This window comes from Pteropus vampyrus, unplaced genomic scaffold (assembly GCF_000151845.1).
Source record: "Pteropus vampyrus isolate Shadow unplaced genomic scaffold, Pvam_2.0 Scaffold164, whole genome shotgun sequence".
Classification (NCBI taxonomy): domain Eukaryota; kingdom Metazoa; phylum Chordata; class Mammalia; order Chiroptera; family Pteropodidae; genus Pteropus; species Pteropus vampyrus.
The window spans coordinates 1680347-1699344 of NW_011888945.1; the positions used below are offsets into that span (position 1 = coordinate 1680347).

The 18998-nt window shown below is 39.9% G+C and overlaps 1 protein-coding gene across 3 annotated transcripts in view; it reads right to left on the reverse strand.

Moving 5' to 3' along the window:
- PAPOLA (poly(A) polymerase alpha) overlaps nt 1-10817 on the reverse strand; it is a 60723-nt gene extending 49906 nt beyond the window's left edge. For 2 of the 3 annotated variants that reach the window (XM_011370200.2, XM_011370201.2), the window contains exon 1: nt 10596-10816. In XM_011370200.2, coding sequence (XP_011368502.1) covers nt 10596-10603 — 8 coding nt within the window. In that variant the 5' untranslated portion in view covers nt 10604-10816. Of the gene's footprint in view, nt 1-10595 lie in introns of all 3 variants that reach the window. The other variant, XM_023536636.1, reaches the window with a different exon arrangement.
- Nucleotides 10818-18998: the final 8181 nt, after the last annotated feature.

Genomic DNA, 18998 nt, shown 5'->3' on the forward strand with positions numbered 1-18998 from the left:
GTGATAAAACAATTTAAGGATCTTTATGTTGCTATTCTGTTTTTAACAAACACACTCCAAATTGGGTAATTTGAAGGATTCTGCTTTACTCTTTCCTGGAACCGTATTATCAGAGAGCTGTCAATCTCAAGAATGTAAAGCTCTTCCTCACATTCTGGAACTAATACATTAGACATATATTGTCTAGTGTCTAATGTATTAGTTCTATGTCTATCACGTTCTAGAGACATTTTTTAGAGTATTTACTTTTCTTCAGACATTATTCTATTTTAAAAATAAAACTTCTACAATTATGTGAAACAATGAGGGGAAAAACAAACCAGATATAGAGCTCCAGTATGTGTGACTCAATAAATTTCTGGGATTTGGTATCAAGAACACTTGTGCTTTTCCTGAGCAACTGATTTATTTTCATCTCACAAACATGACTTGTATTTACCTTTAGGATACTGCCTGAATTCTTAGAGTAAAACTGGTGGCAATCCAGAAAGCTCTCTACAAAAATCCAAATACCACTGTATTACTGTAAGAACTATTTTAGTACCCTAATTTCTTCCTCTGTTTTATATTTCTATCCTTATTCTTCCTTTGCATTCACCTTTAATGTAAGCATCTTGCCAGTTTTTAACAAGTGACTAAAGCATTCTTAAAAGTCTTAATCCTTTCCGGATCAAAGTAAGATTTATATACCTACACATTCAGTACATATACAAATTTTGTTCCCTCTCAAAATCACAAATGACAGCCAAACACTCCTTCTCCCATTCTACTTTTGTGGGAAGCAGAGAGATGGAGGAAGAGGGCACAGTGTTAAATATTTTCAGACTTCTCTCCCTCAGAACATGGGGTTTTTTTGTTTTTTATTTTTTTTTTTTTTACAATATTTAAAATATTTTCATCAGGGCAAAGCTCACACAGGACACATGCCCATGTTTTCTTTTAATTTTTTTCCTTTTTTAAAATTTTAACGACATTCCATGTAACGATTTCATTCCAACTACTCCAATTCTGACTCCTGGAATTTTGGTTCCACTCCTTCCTTCTACCCTCTTGCCATGCCAGTCCACCATCCATAGTGCTACCAAGCGTATCTTCCTAAAAACACGGCCTCCTTAAAAATCCCATGACTTCGGGTAATGACATTCAAAACTCTGTCTACAAATTCTGCTCTGAACTCAGAAGTAATCTGATAAATAGAAATCAGGCCTGATTTCACTTCTACTAGTTCTATCACTCTAGTTTCACTTCTGCCTCTATAGTTATATTATTTTTAGTAAGTTGTATCTGTATGGATTTACCTTAGAACTTATTATACTCTTCTCTAAGTTGGATAGGAAAGTAAGAATTTAAAAATTATCACATTTGTAACACTGAAGAGTTTTTCAAACATATAAAGTTTTTAATACTCAAAAAAAGCTTTGTCTTTTCCCCATAACTGATTCTAATTAGGATAAATATTTAGGTAAAAAGAAAGAATGGCAATGTTTTTGTAAAATTAGCATAAGATTGTAGGCTGCTTATTATAGCTAGATATTTGTTTCAAAAATTTAGGCATCTAACTTAACCAATATGTACACTCTGAAATATCAAGAACTACTTGGTACAGTAATTATAAAGCTAACTCAAATAGCACAGGTTCCTATAATTCGTGAACTGTAGTTTAGTGGCGATACAACCCAACAGTCAAAAAATGATTAATCTTTGGATATATTATTACTAACAACTATTTCAAGTCAGTCAGGAAAGTATGGAATACTCAAATGGCTCTGGTTATACAAAGTAAAACCTAAATTCCAGATGCCATATTTCCAAATATTTAAGAATTATAGACCTATTTTAAAATGTTAAAAGTCATAAAGAACACTATCTTCAAAACCACATTTAAGCAAGATACAAATCCCAAAAGCCATACACAAAAACAGATTTGCCTACATAAAAACACTCCAACTTTTATATAGCAAAAATACATCATAAACAAAGTTAAAGCAAGTGATGTAAGGAAAACAGATGTAACCTATGCCAAAATTGTAATATTCTTAACACATAAAGAGTTCTTAAATCGCCAAAAAAAAGTTTCACTACAAATCAGGGAAGCAAACTGAGACGACCATTTTCTGCCAGATTGAAGAAAAATAAAGTTGATGGACAACTGATAAAAATTAAAGACATATTATACACCTCCAAAGTTGGCAATGGTCTAAGAAAACGAGCCCTCTTTCCCTTCACAATGGAAGTGAACTTGGCATGTCATTTAAAAAAGCAACCCAGCAACGGTCATCAAAATTAAAAATGCATATATCGATTTTTAAAGTTAATGTCTAGCAACTTCTTTTGCAATTTCTCGTACATATACTAGGACACAGGACCCAAACTGAAAGCCCTGAAGTTAGAAGATATATCTTATTCAATTCACATTTTGATATATAAAATATTAAATAAAAATCCAAATTTCCAGGCACTCCTTGGGGAGAGGTACAATGTATTAGAAGACAAGCCATAAATGGGCCCCAAATCCTGTACAACAACAACAACAAGCTTGAAATGAGCAGTGTCTGTCCCAGGGTTATTCCCTAGAGGAGCATGCTTGGTACTTGCGAATAAATACCTCTTTTATTCCCAGAGGTTCTGTAATTTGACCCTTTTCATAGGAATCATACAAAAAGCTACCCCAGGTTGTTCACTGGAGCACAGTATACAATGCACTAATAAACTGGAAACAACCTAAATATCCATTAAGATAGGACTGGTTAATTATAGTACATTCTTACAACATAATACTATGTGATATAAAAAGAACAAGGTAGTTATTACATGTAGTTGCATGGAAAGATGACCATGATGTCAGGTGAAAAGCTGCAGACTGTAACTATAATAAAAACTAGTATTTGGCAAAACCTCAACATATTCCAAGAAGTGTGTGAAGCACTTTACGTTTTTCCCAATTGTTCTTAAGAACTCTATTAAAACTCTCATTTCACAGATAAAGAAACTAAAGAGAGAGGGGAAAAAAAGGCATAATTAAATTCACTGGGCCAGGATACAAACACAGGTATCTGACTATAATCATAACCTCTATGTATAAAAGCTAAAGTGCCTCCAAATCTTGCACTACAGTCTTATATCTTTAAAAGTTATTTGTGTTTTGTGTCTATATGTGCAGACACATACCAAGTAAACTGATGAGAGGATTTCACTTACAGTTTAAAGTTTTGTTTCAATTCGTTATTCTTAAAAATATTAAAGATGTCGAACAAAAGTTAAAAAAATCTTCTAATTCTGATATTCACCATCAAATTTAGTTTGTGATAATAAGGAGGCTAAAATCACCCCCTAAGATCATTCCCTAGCAGAGGAACACCAAATAAATGCTCAGTTTAAAACAATAAATAGCTTTTTAATTATTGGCTAAAAACTCAGTTTATGCTAATCAAAACACATTAAAGAAATAAAATAACTTTAAAAATGGATTTTTCAGTGCAATACTCTGATCAGAAATAGCTAATACAAAGTAAATCATGCTTTATTCATTGCTCCAGAAAACTAAGGCATCCAAGGTTCTCAAACTTCATCAAACCAATTTTCCTAAAAGCACCTTTTGCTCATTTAACTTATTTTTGCCAAAAGTATAGTATAATAAATACTTAGGCTAAAATTTATTGAACTCCTAAATATGTATGAAAAACCAAGCTAAAATCAGGAATACAAAGATGATCTCTGTTCTTAGTAACAGTCTCAAATTTGGCCTCAGATTCAGATACTTAAACAGCAGATAACTGCAAAATAAAAGCTTAAAATACATATTACAGAAACGAAGAAACAAGACTCTGTCAAAAGAAAAAGTTAAAAAAGTGTGCACTCTGAATGGAAGGGCGAGGGGGAAGAGTGCAGTCTAGGCAGATGAGTAACACAAAAGAAAAGGACAATGTATCACCAATGGTGTTTTTCCAAATAGTTAATACTCATACAACTGATAAATCCCTGCTCTTCATATTAGGTATATGGTATATGTTGTGGCCCACAGTATTAGCAAGGTACATTTCCTCAAAATGGATAGCTACCAACCATCAGAAAACACTTTATCATTTCTTCATAGTTTTCATCGTTAAAACTGAAAGTTTAACTTGCTTGATATTCTTTAGAAGCAATCACCTAAATCACAGTAACTTATTTAATGTAACAATTAACCACTAACTGGCTGTTTAAAGGGCTTCAACCTAAAATATTATGTGCCCATTCAGATTAAGCAGGAAAAAAGGACACTGGACAGAAAAGAAATAAGGGATCTCTCTGAAGTATGTAAATGTGCATTAAATATTAATTCTTAGCAAAAAACAGTACAAATCTCCTTTTTCACAATAAGTTTAACGTTTTAAGTTTGCTAATAGCTTAGAGTCAAGCATAGAGCTAACAATGTATTTGCTAAGAAACTATTCTAAGGATGGCTAATTCGCCTGCCATACGTGTTCTGTGTAAGTCGTATTACATATATTTAGAACCTAACTATATTCTTAAAACACGTATTCCAGGTGGATCATCCAGCCAACAGCTAGAAAGGAGCAGCAGAGGCTCAAACATTGATGAACTAATAGTTTATGCCCAAGGGGAATAAGTTACAATGAATCCCAAGGCGAAACTTTGGAAATACAAGGTTGATTAAGCAGAGAAAGGGTACTTGATATTCAAGTATAACAACAGCCAAGTTATTTTCCTTCCTTCCTAAGGGCACTTCCAACTGCCCCTTGCTCTCTCTCAAGAGGGGCTAAATGTAGTACAAAAAACAGCCAAATAGCAGCAGTCCTGCATCAATTTGCCAAATATACTTGAAAATGAAGAAAATGTAAATAAAATGGAAATTTTGGAAAAGTATAAAACTTTATCAGGTGGGAATAGTCGAAAATATATTAAATCATAGTACTATACACAGTAACTCCCGTAAATACAATGTAGATGTTTCTGATGACCAAAATGATAAGAAAACTATTCTTAATATAGAGGGAATACAAATTTGAAAGACAATTCTGTGACAGAAGAGAAAGAAAGTAGAGATATCCAAAAACCCCTACATTGTTTTCTTTCCAACTCTTGAATTTCCACAAATAAGAATGCTATACAATTCTACAGACCTGCAATCCAAAGATTAAAAAACAAACACTTTCCATAGAAAAAGCTGCAGACTCCACTCACAAACTGGGAGTCTATAACTGGTCAATCTGTACATGACTTTAGATAAATAAGTCACTAAAAATATATACTAAGATCTTCGGTTCCACAGTATGTTATACTTTATGTATACTGTAAGTCTATACTAAATGTTACAAGTAAAAAAAAAAAAAAAGATTCAAATGTCCTACACACAAAAATTTGATATTGAAAATTCATTCTACTTAAGACATGTAAAAAGACTGAGCTGATCAAACAGTTCCCAGAAAGGTTAAGAGGAGATGGTATAGTACCAGAATGAGAATGGAACATGGAACCCAGAGTTGAATTAAAGCCCAGTCTACGACTTGTCCTCATACCCAAGTGACTACTTTGAACCTCAATTTAACCAACTTTAAGGAGAACTAATGCCTCCTACAGTTGTTATTTTGTGAATCATAAACTGAGATTCGCAATTGTTTAAAAGCTGTTGAATAATAAAAACAATGAACATATAGAATAAAAGACATGCCTCCCATCCCCACCAAAGATGAGAAATAGGTAAGAACCCAAATGGCCTCATTTTGCCTGAAAGTGGCTTTTGTAAACTTGCCTAGCTAAATGCAACTGAAGGTGAACTTTAATTGTAATGTTAACTTAAACAGGGCTTAGTTACCAAGGAATGGCATGTCCTGATGAATCGAAAAGAACATTTTAAAAGTTGTATGTTATCAAGCCAGAAGGCTTTTTTGCCTAAGGGGTGGAGAGTTATCATGGAATAGAATTGAGGAAGCTCAAAAACTTTCTCAACTCTAATAACTTCCCTCCCAACTTCTCCACGAAAAAGCGTGAACTGAAAACACGCTTAAGGCAAAATGCCACATTTGAAAACCGTAACCAACATTTATTAAGCAGCAAGCAATTCATTACAAAATCTCTAAATCTTAAAATCTGAGAATCAAAATCTCTCAGGTTAGAAGGGAAAAAATGCATTGTTTTTCACTAACAACAAAAAAATGTATTTATAACATGTGTCTTTTCCTCCAGACTGAGTAGGTAGGTAGGTAGGTAGGTAGGTAGGTAGGTAGGTAGGTAGGTAGATAGATAGATAGATAGATAGATAGATAGATAGATAGATAGATAGATAACACCTAAGATGCTGCACTGACACCACCACTGGTAATAGAAGCTTGGAGCAGCTGTTAGCTGTTACTATATGGCAGCAGTTCTCAAACTTTTTGGTTTTAGGACTCTTTTATAACTCTTAAAATTCATTGAGGACCCCCAAAGAGCTTTTGTTTACCTGGTTTATGTCTGCCATTATTTACTGCATTGGAAATTATAGCTGGGAATTTTTTTAATGTTTATTCATTTTAATAACAAGAAATCCATTACATGTTAGCATAAATAACATTTTTAAATAAATGTTTTCCCAAACAGAAATGTAGTGAGAAGAACAGCACTGTTTTTCACAAATCTCTAATTCTGGCTTAATCAAAGACAGCTGGATTCCCATATTTGCGTCTGCACTCAATCCCTTTCAATAAGCTGTTTTGGCAGACACATATGAAGAAAACCTGACATACCATTATAACTGGACAAGAGTATTTTAATAGCCTTTTCAAATAATTGTAGGTATCTTTGATACCACAACAAAACTCCACAAGTGATAATTTCATTAAGATGAGTTACAGTATGAAAGCTGAAATCAGATCAAGATACTCTGTATTCTTGCATTAAAAGCCATCAGTCTACCTTGCACTTCAAAGGTACCTTTTACCCACGGATGATTGTATTACATTATGACTGGTGACTTGGAAAATGTGGGTCCACTGAATTACACATATCTTCCAAATATTGACATATTATTATAGACTATCAAAAAAAAAACACCTATATTCATTAATATCACCAACAATCTAATGAGAAATTTTTTAATTGGGAGGCTGTCAAGCACACAATGGCAGAAACAAGCTCCCTAAAATTCTAATTTTTGCTTGAAAGCTCAAAATTTATCACTGGTCACAAATACGGCCAGTTATTTTCCTTAAAGAGACAGGCTCACTTCATTTTTCAAGTAAATACTAAACAGTCAAGTATGAATATCCACAGTTCATCACTTCTTCTTTCAAGTAAAAAAAAAATCTCCATAAACACTAGTTTAGCTCACAAGCCAATCATATATGTGCTCTTCTCTAAACAACCATTCTACTTTTTAGTGTACAGTTTTATGTATACTTCCCATTTTATCACAGCAAGACAAACTTAAGGGTCAAGATTTAATAAAATTAACATTTTTACTGCTTCATCAAGGACTTTTAACTGTATATGTATTGAAAAAATACAATGACTACTAGTACAATATGGTGCCTCTGCCTTAACTCTTCCTAAGGAATGAACAGCATTTGCCATCACTGCTTTTGCACCACTGATGCAAGTATCAACAGAGTAAAAAAGACATAATATCTCAGCATTGTTATGAAAATAGTTTGGATTTTATGTAATCCCTGAAAGGAACTCAGGGACCCACACCCTCCAGGCTTCCACAGATTGCATTCTGTGAACCACTGCCACACAATATCACTATCCGCTAACAGGTCCCAGTTCTGCCTGCGGTGGCTACATGAAACTACTTCAATTCCTTTTTGTGACAGCGCCACAAATATTTGGGAGAAAAGCTACTGTCTCCCCCAAGTCTTGCTAAATATGTTTGCCAGTAACTTCAACCAGAGTCTATGAATGTGGCACAAATGCTAACTAGGTCACTGATACTGGTTACTCTATTAGAAGTGTGATAGCCAGAACTGAGATGATGCAAATAATGATCTGACCAGCATAGAGTAGGGAAGAAAGTGAAATGTAGTTTCCATAAGGGTATTATACTCTGTATTAATGAAGTGGTTCTCAACCAAGAGATCTTGACCCCAGGGTACATTTAGCAGTATCAGGAGACATTTTTAGTAATAACTACTGGGAAGATGGGGAGGCAGGGCTTCTGAAATCTAGCAGGTAGAGGTCAGGGGTGTTGTTAAAAACACCCTACTAAACACAAGACAGCAGCCCAATGCAAGGAATTATACAGCCCAAAATGTCAATCATACCTACGTGAGAAACTCTACCAACATTTTTTGAAGCTTTAATCACCATGGCTCTTAAATCACATGAGCCTTTCAAAATTATATGTGCAATTACATTTGACTTTTAGACAAAAGATGAACCCGTGTTCGCAATGTTTTGTAATGACCTAAACTTCAATATCTATGGTATAAACTTCAATAAATCAACTCAACTGCAGTCTATTCCTCAACCCTACCCACCCACCGAAATTTAACAGGTCAGGCATACCAAAAATGAAGGTGGAAGTCAAACACAATATAAGGAGGAAATCACAATTTAAAACATCAAACATGAAAAAGAACGCGAATTAGTGAGGAATAAGACCTATTTAACTATGCAGGCTTCGGTCTTTACATTGTTTACTTAAAGGACTATAGTGCACTTTAGGTTAAAAATGAGAAGGCCAGCTTATGAAAAACTGGCCATATTGTTCACATTTCAAGAAACACACTAGAAAAGCAATATCTGTGTGTAAATCTGCTGTCTTGACTCCATCTTCCATTTTCTACCTTTGAATTACTGTCAAAAAATTGGAAGGACTTAGGTCTGTATAGGAAATGTACACCTCTCCCCTCAAAGTTAGTTTGAAAAAAGTAGGTATAAAAAGACTTAATTTCTAGAAAGAAAATTTATTACTTAAGCTATGTTCTTACGAAAGGCTTTTAAGGAGCACATTTCCTTTCACTGATCAATTTTTAAAACAAATGATTATCAGAAAGAGAAGTCCCTTTTCAAACGCAGCAAAAAAATGTGAGCTAACACAAAGAAATCACATGGAATCACTGCAAACATTTAGGTTTATTTTAATTATTGCTGAACAGAAAAAGGTCACAAAAATTTTGCTTAGACTAGGTTCTCCTAGCGCCTCTTTTTACCCTTCCATGAAAGGATGAATCAATTAACAGGGATGGTGCAGATTCTAAAATTAGGTCTGTATGTTTAATTAAAACAAATATTCTCGTTACAAAAATAATGTTGATAGGCCTCTTAAAATGACAGGAATGGGTGAGAAGGCAGGCGTTATGAAATTCCTTTTTAAAATATTGTGTAAAATGTATTAGGTGTCTAATATCTTGATAGATGTCTAAGCCTGTGTCAAAGTTAGAGCCTCACCTGTAAAGAGACATACACAGATTCGCATATGGACGCTCACATGTAAATAAAAACGTAAAACTATAATCGGTGATAGGTGCAGAAAAGAAACTGTCTACTTAAAAAAATAAAACCAGAGGTGCTACATTTCGTGTCTAGAAACCATAAAGGCTTTATTTTGCATGTAAGTAAAACTTCGGGTATCAATTACATGCTTCGTTTTGCCGCTACGAAGAAGAAAACACGGTCCCTCGGCTCAGAGAGGCACTTACTCCTCACTCTTCTAAAATGAAAGAAATGCAGTCTCACTATATAGGCCTCAACACTTATATAAACGCAGAAGATAAGCTGTCACCTTTCTATCCCAACAGTAAGTTTTCAAATTACTTCCCATTCTTTCAATGAGAAAGAAAAACTTTTTTTAAATCCTTAGGAGGAAAAAGAAAAGTACACGATGCAGGCTTAGTGAGATCAGAAGGCACAGACGGATTAGCTTTAAAATCCACAATCAGAAAAACACAAAGTATCACTAAGAGATGGAAGGAGAAGGAAGCAGGTTGCAAGCCGTCTATCCTATTAAAACAGAACAGGCCGAGCGATGCGGAAGCCGAGGCGTTTCGGAGGGCGCCCTGGAAAGTACCCCCTTTTCGGGCGGCGGAAAGGCTGGGGAGGACTGCGGCGGGGGAGGAGGGGTTCAAAGAGCAGGCTCAACGCTCAGAACGGGCCTGTTAACTAGCGCCCAGACACGCTCGGACGTGGAAGCGGGTTAACCCTGGAGCGAGACTGGTCATCTTGGAAACCCCAGGAAGAGAGCGACGCAGCGGAGGGACACCGGGAACCGACGCAGCGAAAGGGGCCGGGGAGCCGCGGAGGTCGAGCCCGAAGCCCGTGTGCAGACCCCGCGAGGGGCAGGGCCTCCCTTCCCCGCCGCCGGACACCGCCGTGGTGTTTCGGAGGGGGCGGAGAAGCGGGAGTAGCAGGGACAGAGACTCCTTCGGCTCTCCCGGAAGGGGAAGGCCCCCGGCCCGACGGCCGCTGAAGCCAGGGAGGGGTGGGGGGAAGTGGGAACCCGGCACTAGGGAAGTGCGGCGGCGAGCGGGTGAGGAAACAGGAAGAGCCCCGGTGCCGCCTGCCTCCCCCGCGGGGCCGGGGCCGGGGCCCGGCTCGCGCGCCACCCCTCCCCCCTCCCCCCGACGCCCCCAAGGCCCCGCCGGCGTGCGAGAGAAAACAGAATACAGATCACTTACAACGGCATCGTCTCCTGCGCCGGCACCGCCCAGTCACTTCCCCCCCGCAACCGCGGCCGCTGCCGCCCTGGGCATGATCCACTGAGGCGGGAGGGAGGGGGGCCTGCCTCAGCCCTGGGTCCAACCCCACTCCCGCACCCGCTCCCGCCGCTTTAAGCGCTTCTCCTCCTTCCCCTTCGTCCTAACATGGCGCCCGAGCGCTACCACAGCAACGTTCTAGAACCGCTGACGCCGGCACGCACGCCGTGCGCGCGCCTGCGCAGAGGCCGTCCGGCGCCGCGAAGCCTCACGGGAAGTGTAGTTCGGAAGGCAGCCGGCGGTCTAGCGATTTCCGCCCCATCCCTGTCACGCTTCTGCGGGGGTGCGGTGCGTCGGTTGGGAGCCGTGCGGCAAGCCCCGGCGGTGAGTCGTCCTTCACGGGGAGACGCTGTCGTGACCGACGGGGGTGACGCGGCCTGAACGGCGCGAGGAAAAGCTCGGTGAAGCCCCAGGACCACGAGACGCCGCTTTGGGCGCACTGTGGGGTCCTGCCGTCCTCGCCGCCTGAGGTCGCTGCGCCTGCGCTCCCGGCCCGAGTCCGTGAAGGTGCTTGGAGGGGACTGAGGCACCCACGCGTGCCCCATGTGCCTCGCGAGCGCGGGGCTCGGAATGCGGCCACGTGGGTCGGTGCCTTGGGTTGTAACTAGTTACCCAGCCTCTTCGTACTGTTCTGCACTGAGAATAAACTTAATTCTCGTTAAATATGATAGTGCAAGAGGGGTGCTTAGCGCAGCTGATACAGAGGGCGCAGAGGTATTAGGGCCCCACCTTCCCCGCTGGACTTGAGTTAACCCTCCTGCCCCCCGACAGAGCATTTCGGCTGTTTCGTCCGCTGATGTATGTACGCAGGCGTTTAAGAAGTATTCGATGAATAAATTCTCAGGGTAGGATTGATGACAGATTCTGGAGCACGAGTTAATTTCATTCTTTAACAAATGGTGCTCTGGAACTGATAGGTAAAGCTGTAACCGTTGGGGGTTTAGCCAAGGCTGTTTCTGCCATAATTTTTCTGAGGCTGTGTTTTCCAACCCAAATCTATCCCTGAAGTGGGACCTGGGAGTCTTTCTCCCCACTCCCAGCAAAAGTTTGAGAAAAAGTGCCTGAGACCGTCTGAATGCTCATATTCCTTCGCTGTTTTGAATTAGAACGTGTTCTAAAGTGTCACACAGAAGGGTAATGGAAGGGCAGGCGGGAAGGAATCTGGGAAGGTTAAAGTTGTAGATTCTTTAAATATACTAACATGCTAATGTGCACTTGTAAAGCCTCCGGCAATTTGACAAAGGATTTTCTTTTTTTCCCAGAACGTGTAGAGTTCTAGGACTTATGGCTCAGTGGAAAAAACACAGGATCTAAACCCACTGGCATCCACTGTGATAGCCGTTTGTCACATGGGGCTTTTGAGCACTTGGAATGAGGATAGTCATATAAGTATACTGTAAGTGCAAAATAAACTCGGATTTCAGAGATCTTGATATGAGCAAAAGAGTAAAATACTTCATTGATATTTTAGATCGTATTTGGGATATGTTGCATTAAATAAAATATGAAAATTTCACTTGTTTCCTTTTGCATTTTTAAATGTGGCTACTAGAAAATTTTAAATTATGCACCCTCATTTTTATTGAACAGCCCCGATGTGGAGACAGGCTTATATTTGATTCTCATCTCTTACACTTATTCTTTACCCTCTTGTCATCAAAATGGCTTTGGTTAGGGACCCAGTAGCAGACCTGTCCTTAAAAGTTTGGAAATCTGAGATCCAGTGAAATCAGTAAAATCCTAAGTCTATGGTCTTTAAAACTGCTCATAAAGGCAGACACTGATGATGTACTTTAAAATAATGGGAACTTCTTGAGCTGATGGCCATCCTCTGCCTGACATCTCAGCAGTAAAGAAGAGATGGATGTCACTCTGTAGTTGCTCCAAACTTTTTTTGTTTCAGCCTTCCATAGAACAAGGCAGCTCGACAGCACAACTAAAGAAAATTTAGTGCCTGGAATGTGCTAGGTACCATGTTGATTGCTGAAGATGGTTAAAAGGAACTACACTTGAAGGTGGAGTCAAGGTAGATTTTACATAAGTGACTTTAGAAATGTCCTAATAGAAAAGTTAAGATTTTGTAAGTGGACAGGAGTAGAAGAGCATATCAGGTAGAGGGAACAATTTTTAAAAAAAGGAAAGGTGCTAAGCTGGGGTCTATTTTCCACTACGAAGAATACAATCGAGATCTCTGATTCATTTTGACCTTGAATTCTAGGGGCTGGGGGCAGATAATAAGCCCATAATCAGAGGCAGGAATTACAGATTGTGATAAGAACCATGAATGAAATAAATTAGGTGGTAGAATTATGGGTAGCTCTACATAGAGTGGTCAGACAAGGCCCCCCGCAGAGGTAACTGACCTCTGACCTCAGACCTGAGGCCATTCTGAGAGGTTTGGATTTTATCTTGTGAATGCGGAAGCCACTGAAAGATCACATTTATATTGAAAGATCAAAGAGTATGGAATGAATTTAAACTGGGAGAGATCTTGAAGTTTGAAGATAGGTGAGGTGGATCTTGCCATGGCTCAGATAAGAGATGAAGCTTGAAATAAAGAAGGGAACAATTTGAGAAATATTTAGGTGATGCAGTTAATTGTGGTGGTGAGAGGTGATGGAGTCTAAGAAGACAAATGATTATAAAGCTTCCAGAAAGGGTGAATGATGCTACCAGTAAGTGAAATCAAGGAGATAACTAGGTGACCGGATGAGAGTAGTTTGATATGGGTTGATTTTGCAGCGCCTGTAGGACTTTCAGAAACGTCTATTAGGCAACTGAAAAGATGCTTCAGGAGCTGAAGGAAGTCAGGGCTAGAGATGGAGGTAATAAACTCTGAAAGCAAGAATTGTATTTTGGGGTCATGTTGAAGGTCCGGAAGGGCCTTACATACACTCCACCACTGTAATCTAATCCAACTCAGCTTTCACAAGTGAGTAATGAGCTAGGTGTTCACATATTCCCAATGTTTAGGACCCAATTAAAGCTATAACTTGAGCCAAAGAAAGGAGTGAGATAAAGCCAGTAACTAGGATACTGCTTAAGACAATACCAGTATTGTTAGCCTTGCCTTGCTTGTCCTCAGGGCCCCTGCCCACTCCCTCCAGCTGCTGCCTGTCTCCACAGCTCCTGCCCCTCACTGCAGCCCTTTCCCCACCCCAGCTGCTAAGAGAGGAGAAGATGTTTGCAAAGATGTTAAGTATAGCTCAGAGTGTATTTTCCACACAGTGTCAAAAAGTGGAAAGAATTCCAAAACAAGTTCTCTTAGGTCCATAGTGCATTCAAATCAGAAAAATGCACAAAAATGTTTTTGAGAGCAGACCCGCTCTCCATAATGGAAACTGCCCGGATTATGTTTCAGTGTCATTTAGGTAGTAATAATTGGAGATACTGTGTGATACAGAGACTTTCATCGTAATAATAAAGTACAAGAATTCGTTGGGCTATTAATGATGCATCCTTTTTTAAATTTTTGATAAAAAAAAATTTATGATACACAAAAGTAAAAATAATAACAATACTTTCATCCGAGTATTGTATCTCTTGAGCTGTCTTCTCATTAAATGCTCATTTGCCTTTTAGATGTTTGTTAGTTTCTGTTTTGAAGAATGTGTCTTCTACCATTTGTAGGAAAGAAAGAACCATGATAGCTTGTTAATTAGTACTGGCCTCAAACACGTACCTCCTCTAGTCTCTGCCCCACAGTCAACAGCACAGTGATGTTCCGGGCTCAAGCCAAATCAACAAATCAGTATCCTTGATTTCTACCTTTCCCTCACTGCCCATATATCCAAATCTATGATCAAGTCCCATCGATTCCACCTCCCAAATCCATCTGAAATCCATCCCTTTCTCTCCATCTCCTCTGCCGCCACTGCAATCTTAGCCACCGTCTTCTCTTAGACCTTCGCAGTAGCCTTGGTATTCTTCTTTCATTCATTCTTTTATTCAGTCATTCTCCATACAGCAGCTGGGCTTCACACCATGCTCTGGATTTTATCACTCCCCTGCATTAAAACCCAATTTAATGGCTTCCTATTGCTCTTAGAATAAATTCAAACTTTAACAATGGCTTACGAGGCCCTGCATCATCTGGCTCTTAGATTATTCTCTCCAGCCTCATTTCAAACTCTTCCCTTTTCCTGCTTGTACTTCAGTCTTACTGGCCTCTCTTCTTTTTCTTAACCATGCTAAGCTCCTCCACCTTTGAGCCTTCATACTTGTCCCCACCTGCAGTACTGCCTAGTTCTTCAATAGCTGACTCATTCACAGTCTGTCAAAGCTCAAATGTCACCGCTTCATGGATGCCTTCCCAGACCACCTTATCTGAACTGTTTATTTGCATTATAGTCCTTATCATATAACCAGAACTTCCTTGTTAATTTTTTAAATTATTCCATCATCCTCACTAAAATGTAAGCTCCATAAAGGTAGGAATGCTGACTATATTGTTAAAATTAAGGCCAAAGCACGAAACAGTGCCTGGCACATTTGGCACTTGAATTATGTTATTACTGATTATTTAAAGACAACTTAGGTTGCCCAGTATTTCCATGCAATCATTTCAATTTGGTGGTTAATCTGGCTAAAACAAACAAACAAGTTGGTAATTTCCTTAGCATGAACTACCCTAACAAAATACCACGGAATGGGGGGCTTAAACAACAGAAATTTATTTCTCACAGTTCTGGAGGCTGGGAAGTCCAAGATCTTGGTGCCAACATGGCCCGTTTCTGGTGAAGACTTTCTTCCTGGCTTGTAGATAGCAGCTTTCTCACCATGCCTTCACATAGCAGAGAGAGAGAAGGAACATGTGTGCACGTGAGCACGCACAAGTGCCTCCTTGCTCCTGCACAAGCTCTCTGGTGTCTCTTCTTATAAGGAGACTTTACCCTTATGACTTCATTTAACCTTAATTACTTCCTTAGAAGCCCCATCTCCAAAGACAGTCACATGGGGTTTAGGGATTAGTGCTTCCGCACACGAATTTTAGGGCATGCAAACATTCAATCCATAACAGTAATCAGCTCAGATTGTTCACTCTTGGAAGGTATAATGCCTATTCTATTTTGTTAGTTAGTTATTGCTGTATTACAATTTGCCACAAACTTTAAGCTACTAAAAACAACACACGTTTAGTATCAAACGGTTTCTCTGGATCAGGAATTTGGACGTGGCCTAGCTGGCTCCTCCCTCTGCTTAAGGGTCTCTCAACAAGGTCGTATTAATGCTGTTAGGACTGGCGTTTCATCTGAAGGCTCAACTGTGGAAGGATCCACTCCCACACGTGTTAGTTGGCCGGATTCAGTTCTGTTGGAGTGAAGGTGCTGATGTCTTGTTGGTCGTTTACCGAGGCCCCTCTCAGTTCCTGGCCATGCAGGCCTCTCCAACATAGCGGCTTGCTTCATCAAAGCATGTAAGCCGAGAAGGCAACAGAGTGCACTAGCATGATCTCATTTACAGTCTCACGTAACCTAAGCTTGGTGTATTCCATTGGATAGAAACAAATCACAGATTCCACCCACACTCAAAAAGAAGAGATTACAGAAGGGCGTGAATACCAGCAGGTGGAGATGACTGGGGGCCATCTCAGAGCAGGTCTGCCATAGCAACAAAACTTTTGTGTAACACCGCATGTTGTGCCAGATCCAAATACACTAAATAAAGCATTTGAATGACATTTTGATTCATTTTAATTTTTAAATATAAAAGACTAAATTTTTCATGTGAATTAAAATGGTATTTTTCTTTCCCGAAGTGGATCTAAGGAACTCTATGGCGATAAATAAGTCCACATTTTAAGGAGTTAATTTTTTTTTTTTTTTAACTTTAAGGACTTATGGCATACTTTACTGTTTTTTAAGGTGAAGTACCAACTCATTTTTAAAACATTATTAAAGTACAACTTATACAGTAAAGCGTACAAATATTAAGGCCTTTCTACTTATCTCCCATCTCTGTAATGCTCCCTATTGAGCTGTATGAATTTTCATCTGTGTTTACTCCCACGTAACTATCACTTAAATCAAGACATAGAAAATGTCCAATATCTGGCAGACTTCCTCCCAGTAGATAGCCCTTTATCACTACCATCGTTGCCGCCACCAATGCCACCACCACCACCACCATCATCACCAAGTAACCACTATTCTGAACTCTATCACTAGAGGTTAGTTTACATCTGTTTATAACTTCACATATATGGATCGTACAGTTTACACTTGTATCTAACTTCTTTTACTCAACATTACATCCGTGATATTCTTCACATTGTCGGAGGTAATGGTTCATTCTTTCTCATCGCTGAGGAGTATTCTCTACTACCACAGTGTATCTTTCTCCTACTGATGGAGATACAGGTTATTTCCGGTTTGGAGCTTTTTGAGTATTGTTGCTCTGAACATTCTTGCACTTTTTTTTTTTTTTTTTTGAAAAAATATGCCTCATCCCTCTTGCATACATACTCAGTGTGGAATTTCTGGATCATGTATATCCCTGTATCCAGCTTTAGTAAGAACTCTCAAATGGTTTTCGAAGGGGCAGAACCAACCTATACTGCCACCAGTAGTATTATGTGGGTTCCGGTTGCTCCATTTAATTTCATCCATTTGGCAGCTTTATAATGAAATTTCATTGCAGTTTTCATTTGCATTTCTCTGATGATTAAGGACTGTAAGCACTTTTCAATCTGCTGATTGGTCATTCGGTTATGCTCTTTAATAAGTGGTTATTCACGTCTTCTGCCTATTTTTATATTGGGTTGTCAGTCTTATTGACTTGTAAGAATTTTTAACATTTTATGAGTACAAGTCCTCTGTTTCGTAAGATTTAGTGCAGAGGTATTACATATCCCTTTTAGATTGTCCCTAGCTATTTTATTATAAAGAATACCCCTTTTTTAAAGTATCATAGGACTATGTCTATCCAAATTATAGATATATATATAATAATATGTCTAATGAAATTATAGTGTGGTAGCGAGGCCTGAGCTAACCGCTTCCTAGGATGGTTGAAAGTTATTCACTTTCCCTTACGGCCCGCCAACCAATAAAATACACTTTCCTTATGTAGAAAAAACATGCAAGTCTGTAACTAGGAGGAAGTATAAGACGTGTATAAAAAGGAAAGCCCACTGTGATGGGCTCAGCCTTTGGCTGGGAATCCACTGAGCCAGTGCCGGCACCAATACACGCTGCTTCCTGCTTGTTGCCTCCGTGGCCCATCTCTCTGTCCAAGTATCCTGCAACATTTCTGTGGGCTCGTTCGGGATTGGAGATGGTTAGTTTTCACCTCCCTTGTCAGAGTTTGGCCCCCGGGGCGCTGGGAGAAGCAGACCCCACCTGGTGCCAGTGGACCTGTTGTCCACAGGGGAAAACGACTCTTCTAGCGGACTGGGGCGGTGGCTTCGAGAGCCCAACAGAAACTGGTGAGGCGCAGGAACCAGCACAGGAGCACTGCCCGATGAGGGCGGTGAGAACCCGGGTCTTGGTATTTGACCTGCCACTAAAGAGGCAGAAGGGGAGTCTGATCAACTCCCAAGGTCACCCGAGTAGTCTCTGGAGGGAGATGAAACCATGACCTCTCAGGTTTATTTGGGTGGAGGGTGGTGTTTGAATGACGACTGCCTGAATGTGAATGAGACACGGCCACAACCTGGACCTGAGCTCACCTTCAAATTATCTGGGGCATGAGCTGAAGACAATCCCCCTGGACTAGCCTAGAATATTCCCCCAGTACTGGTAGAGCTCAGACCAGGAACAGAGCCCATACGTCAGAAACAGTATTTCATCCCTCACAAGGCACAGATTGGGATCCATAGACATCTGGAGAGACTCATTAAGTATGGGATCCTTCAGCAGTGCCAGTCACCATGGAATACGCCTCTCCTACTGGTCCAAAAACTAGGGACCTACGATTATCGGCCAGTCTAGGACCTGCGGGCTGTGAATCAGGCTACCGTCACCCTGCACCCAATCATCCCCAGTCCGTACACCCTCCTGGGACTCATCCCCATGGACACAACCTTCTTCACATATCTGGATCTTAAGGATGCCTTTTTCTGCATAGGCCTGGCCCCTCAGAGCCAGCCGATCTTTGCCTTCCAGTGGGAAAATCCTAGAGTGGAGACGAAGGCCAGCTAACTTGGACGAGATTGCCTCAAGGTTTTAAAAACTCTCCAATCGTTTTCAGAACAGCACTGGCCTCTGACCTAAAAGCTTTCCCAGTGGACTGGACCGGCTGCATTTTACTCCAATAGCCGACCTACTGCTGTCAGGGAAAACCCAAGGAGGATGTATGGAGAGAACACAAACACTCCTCACCCTC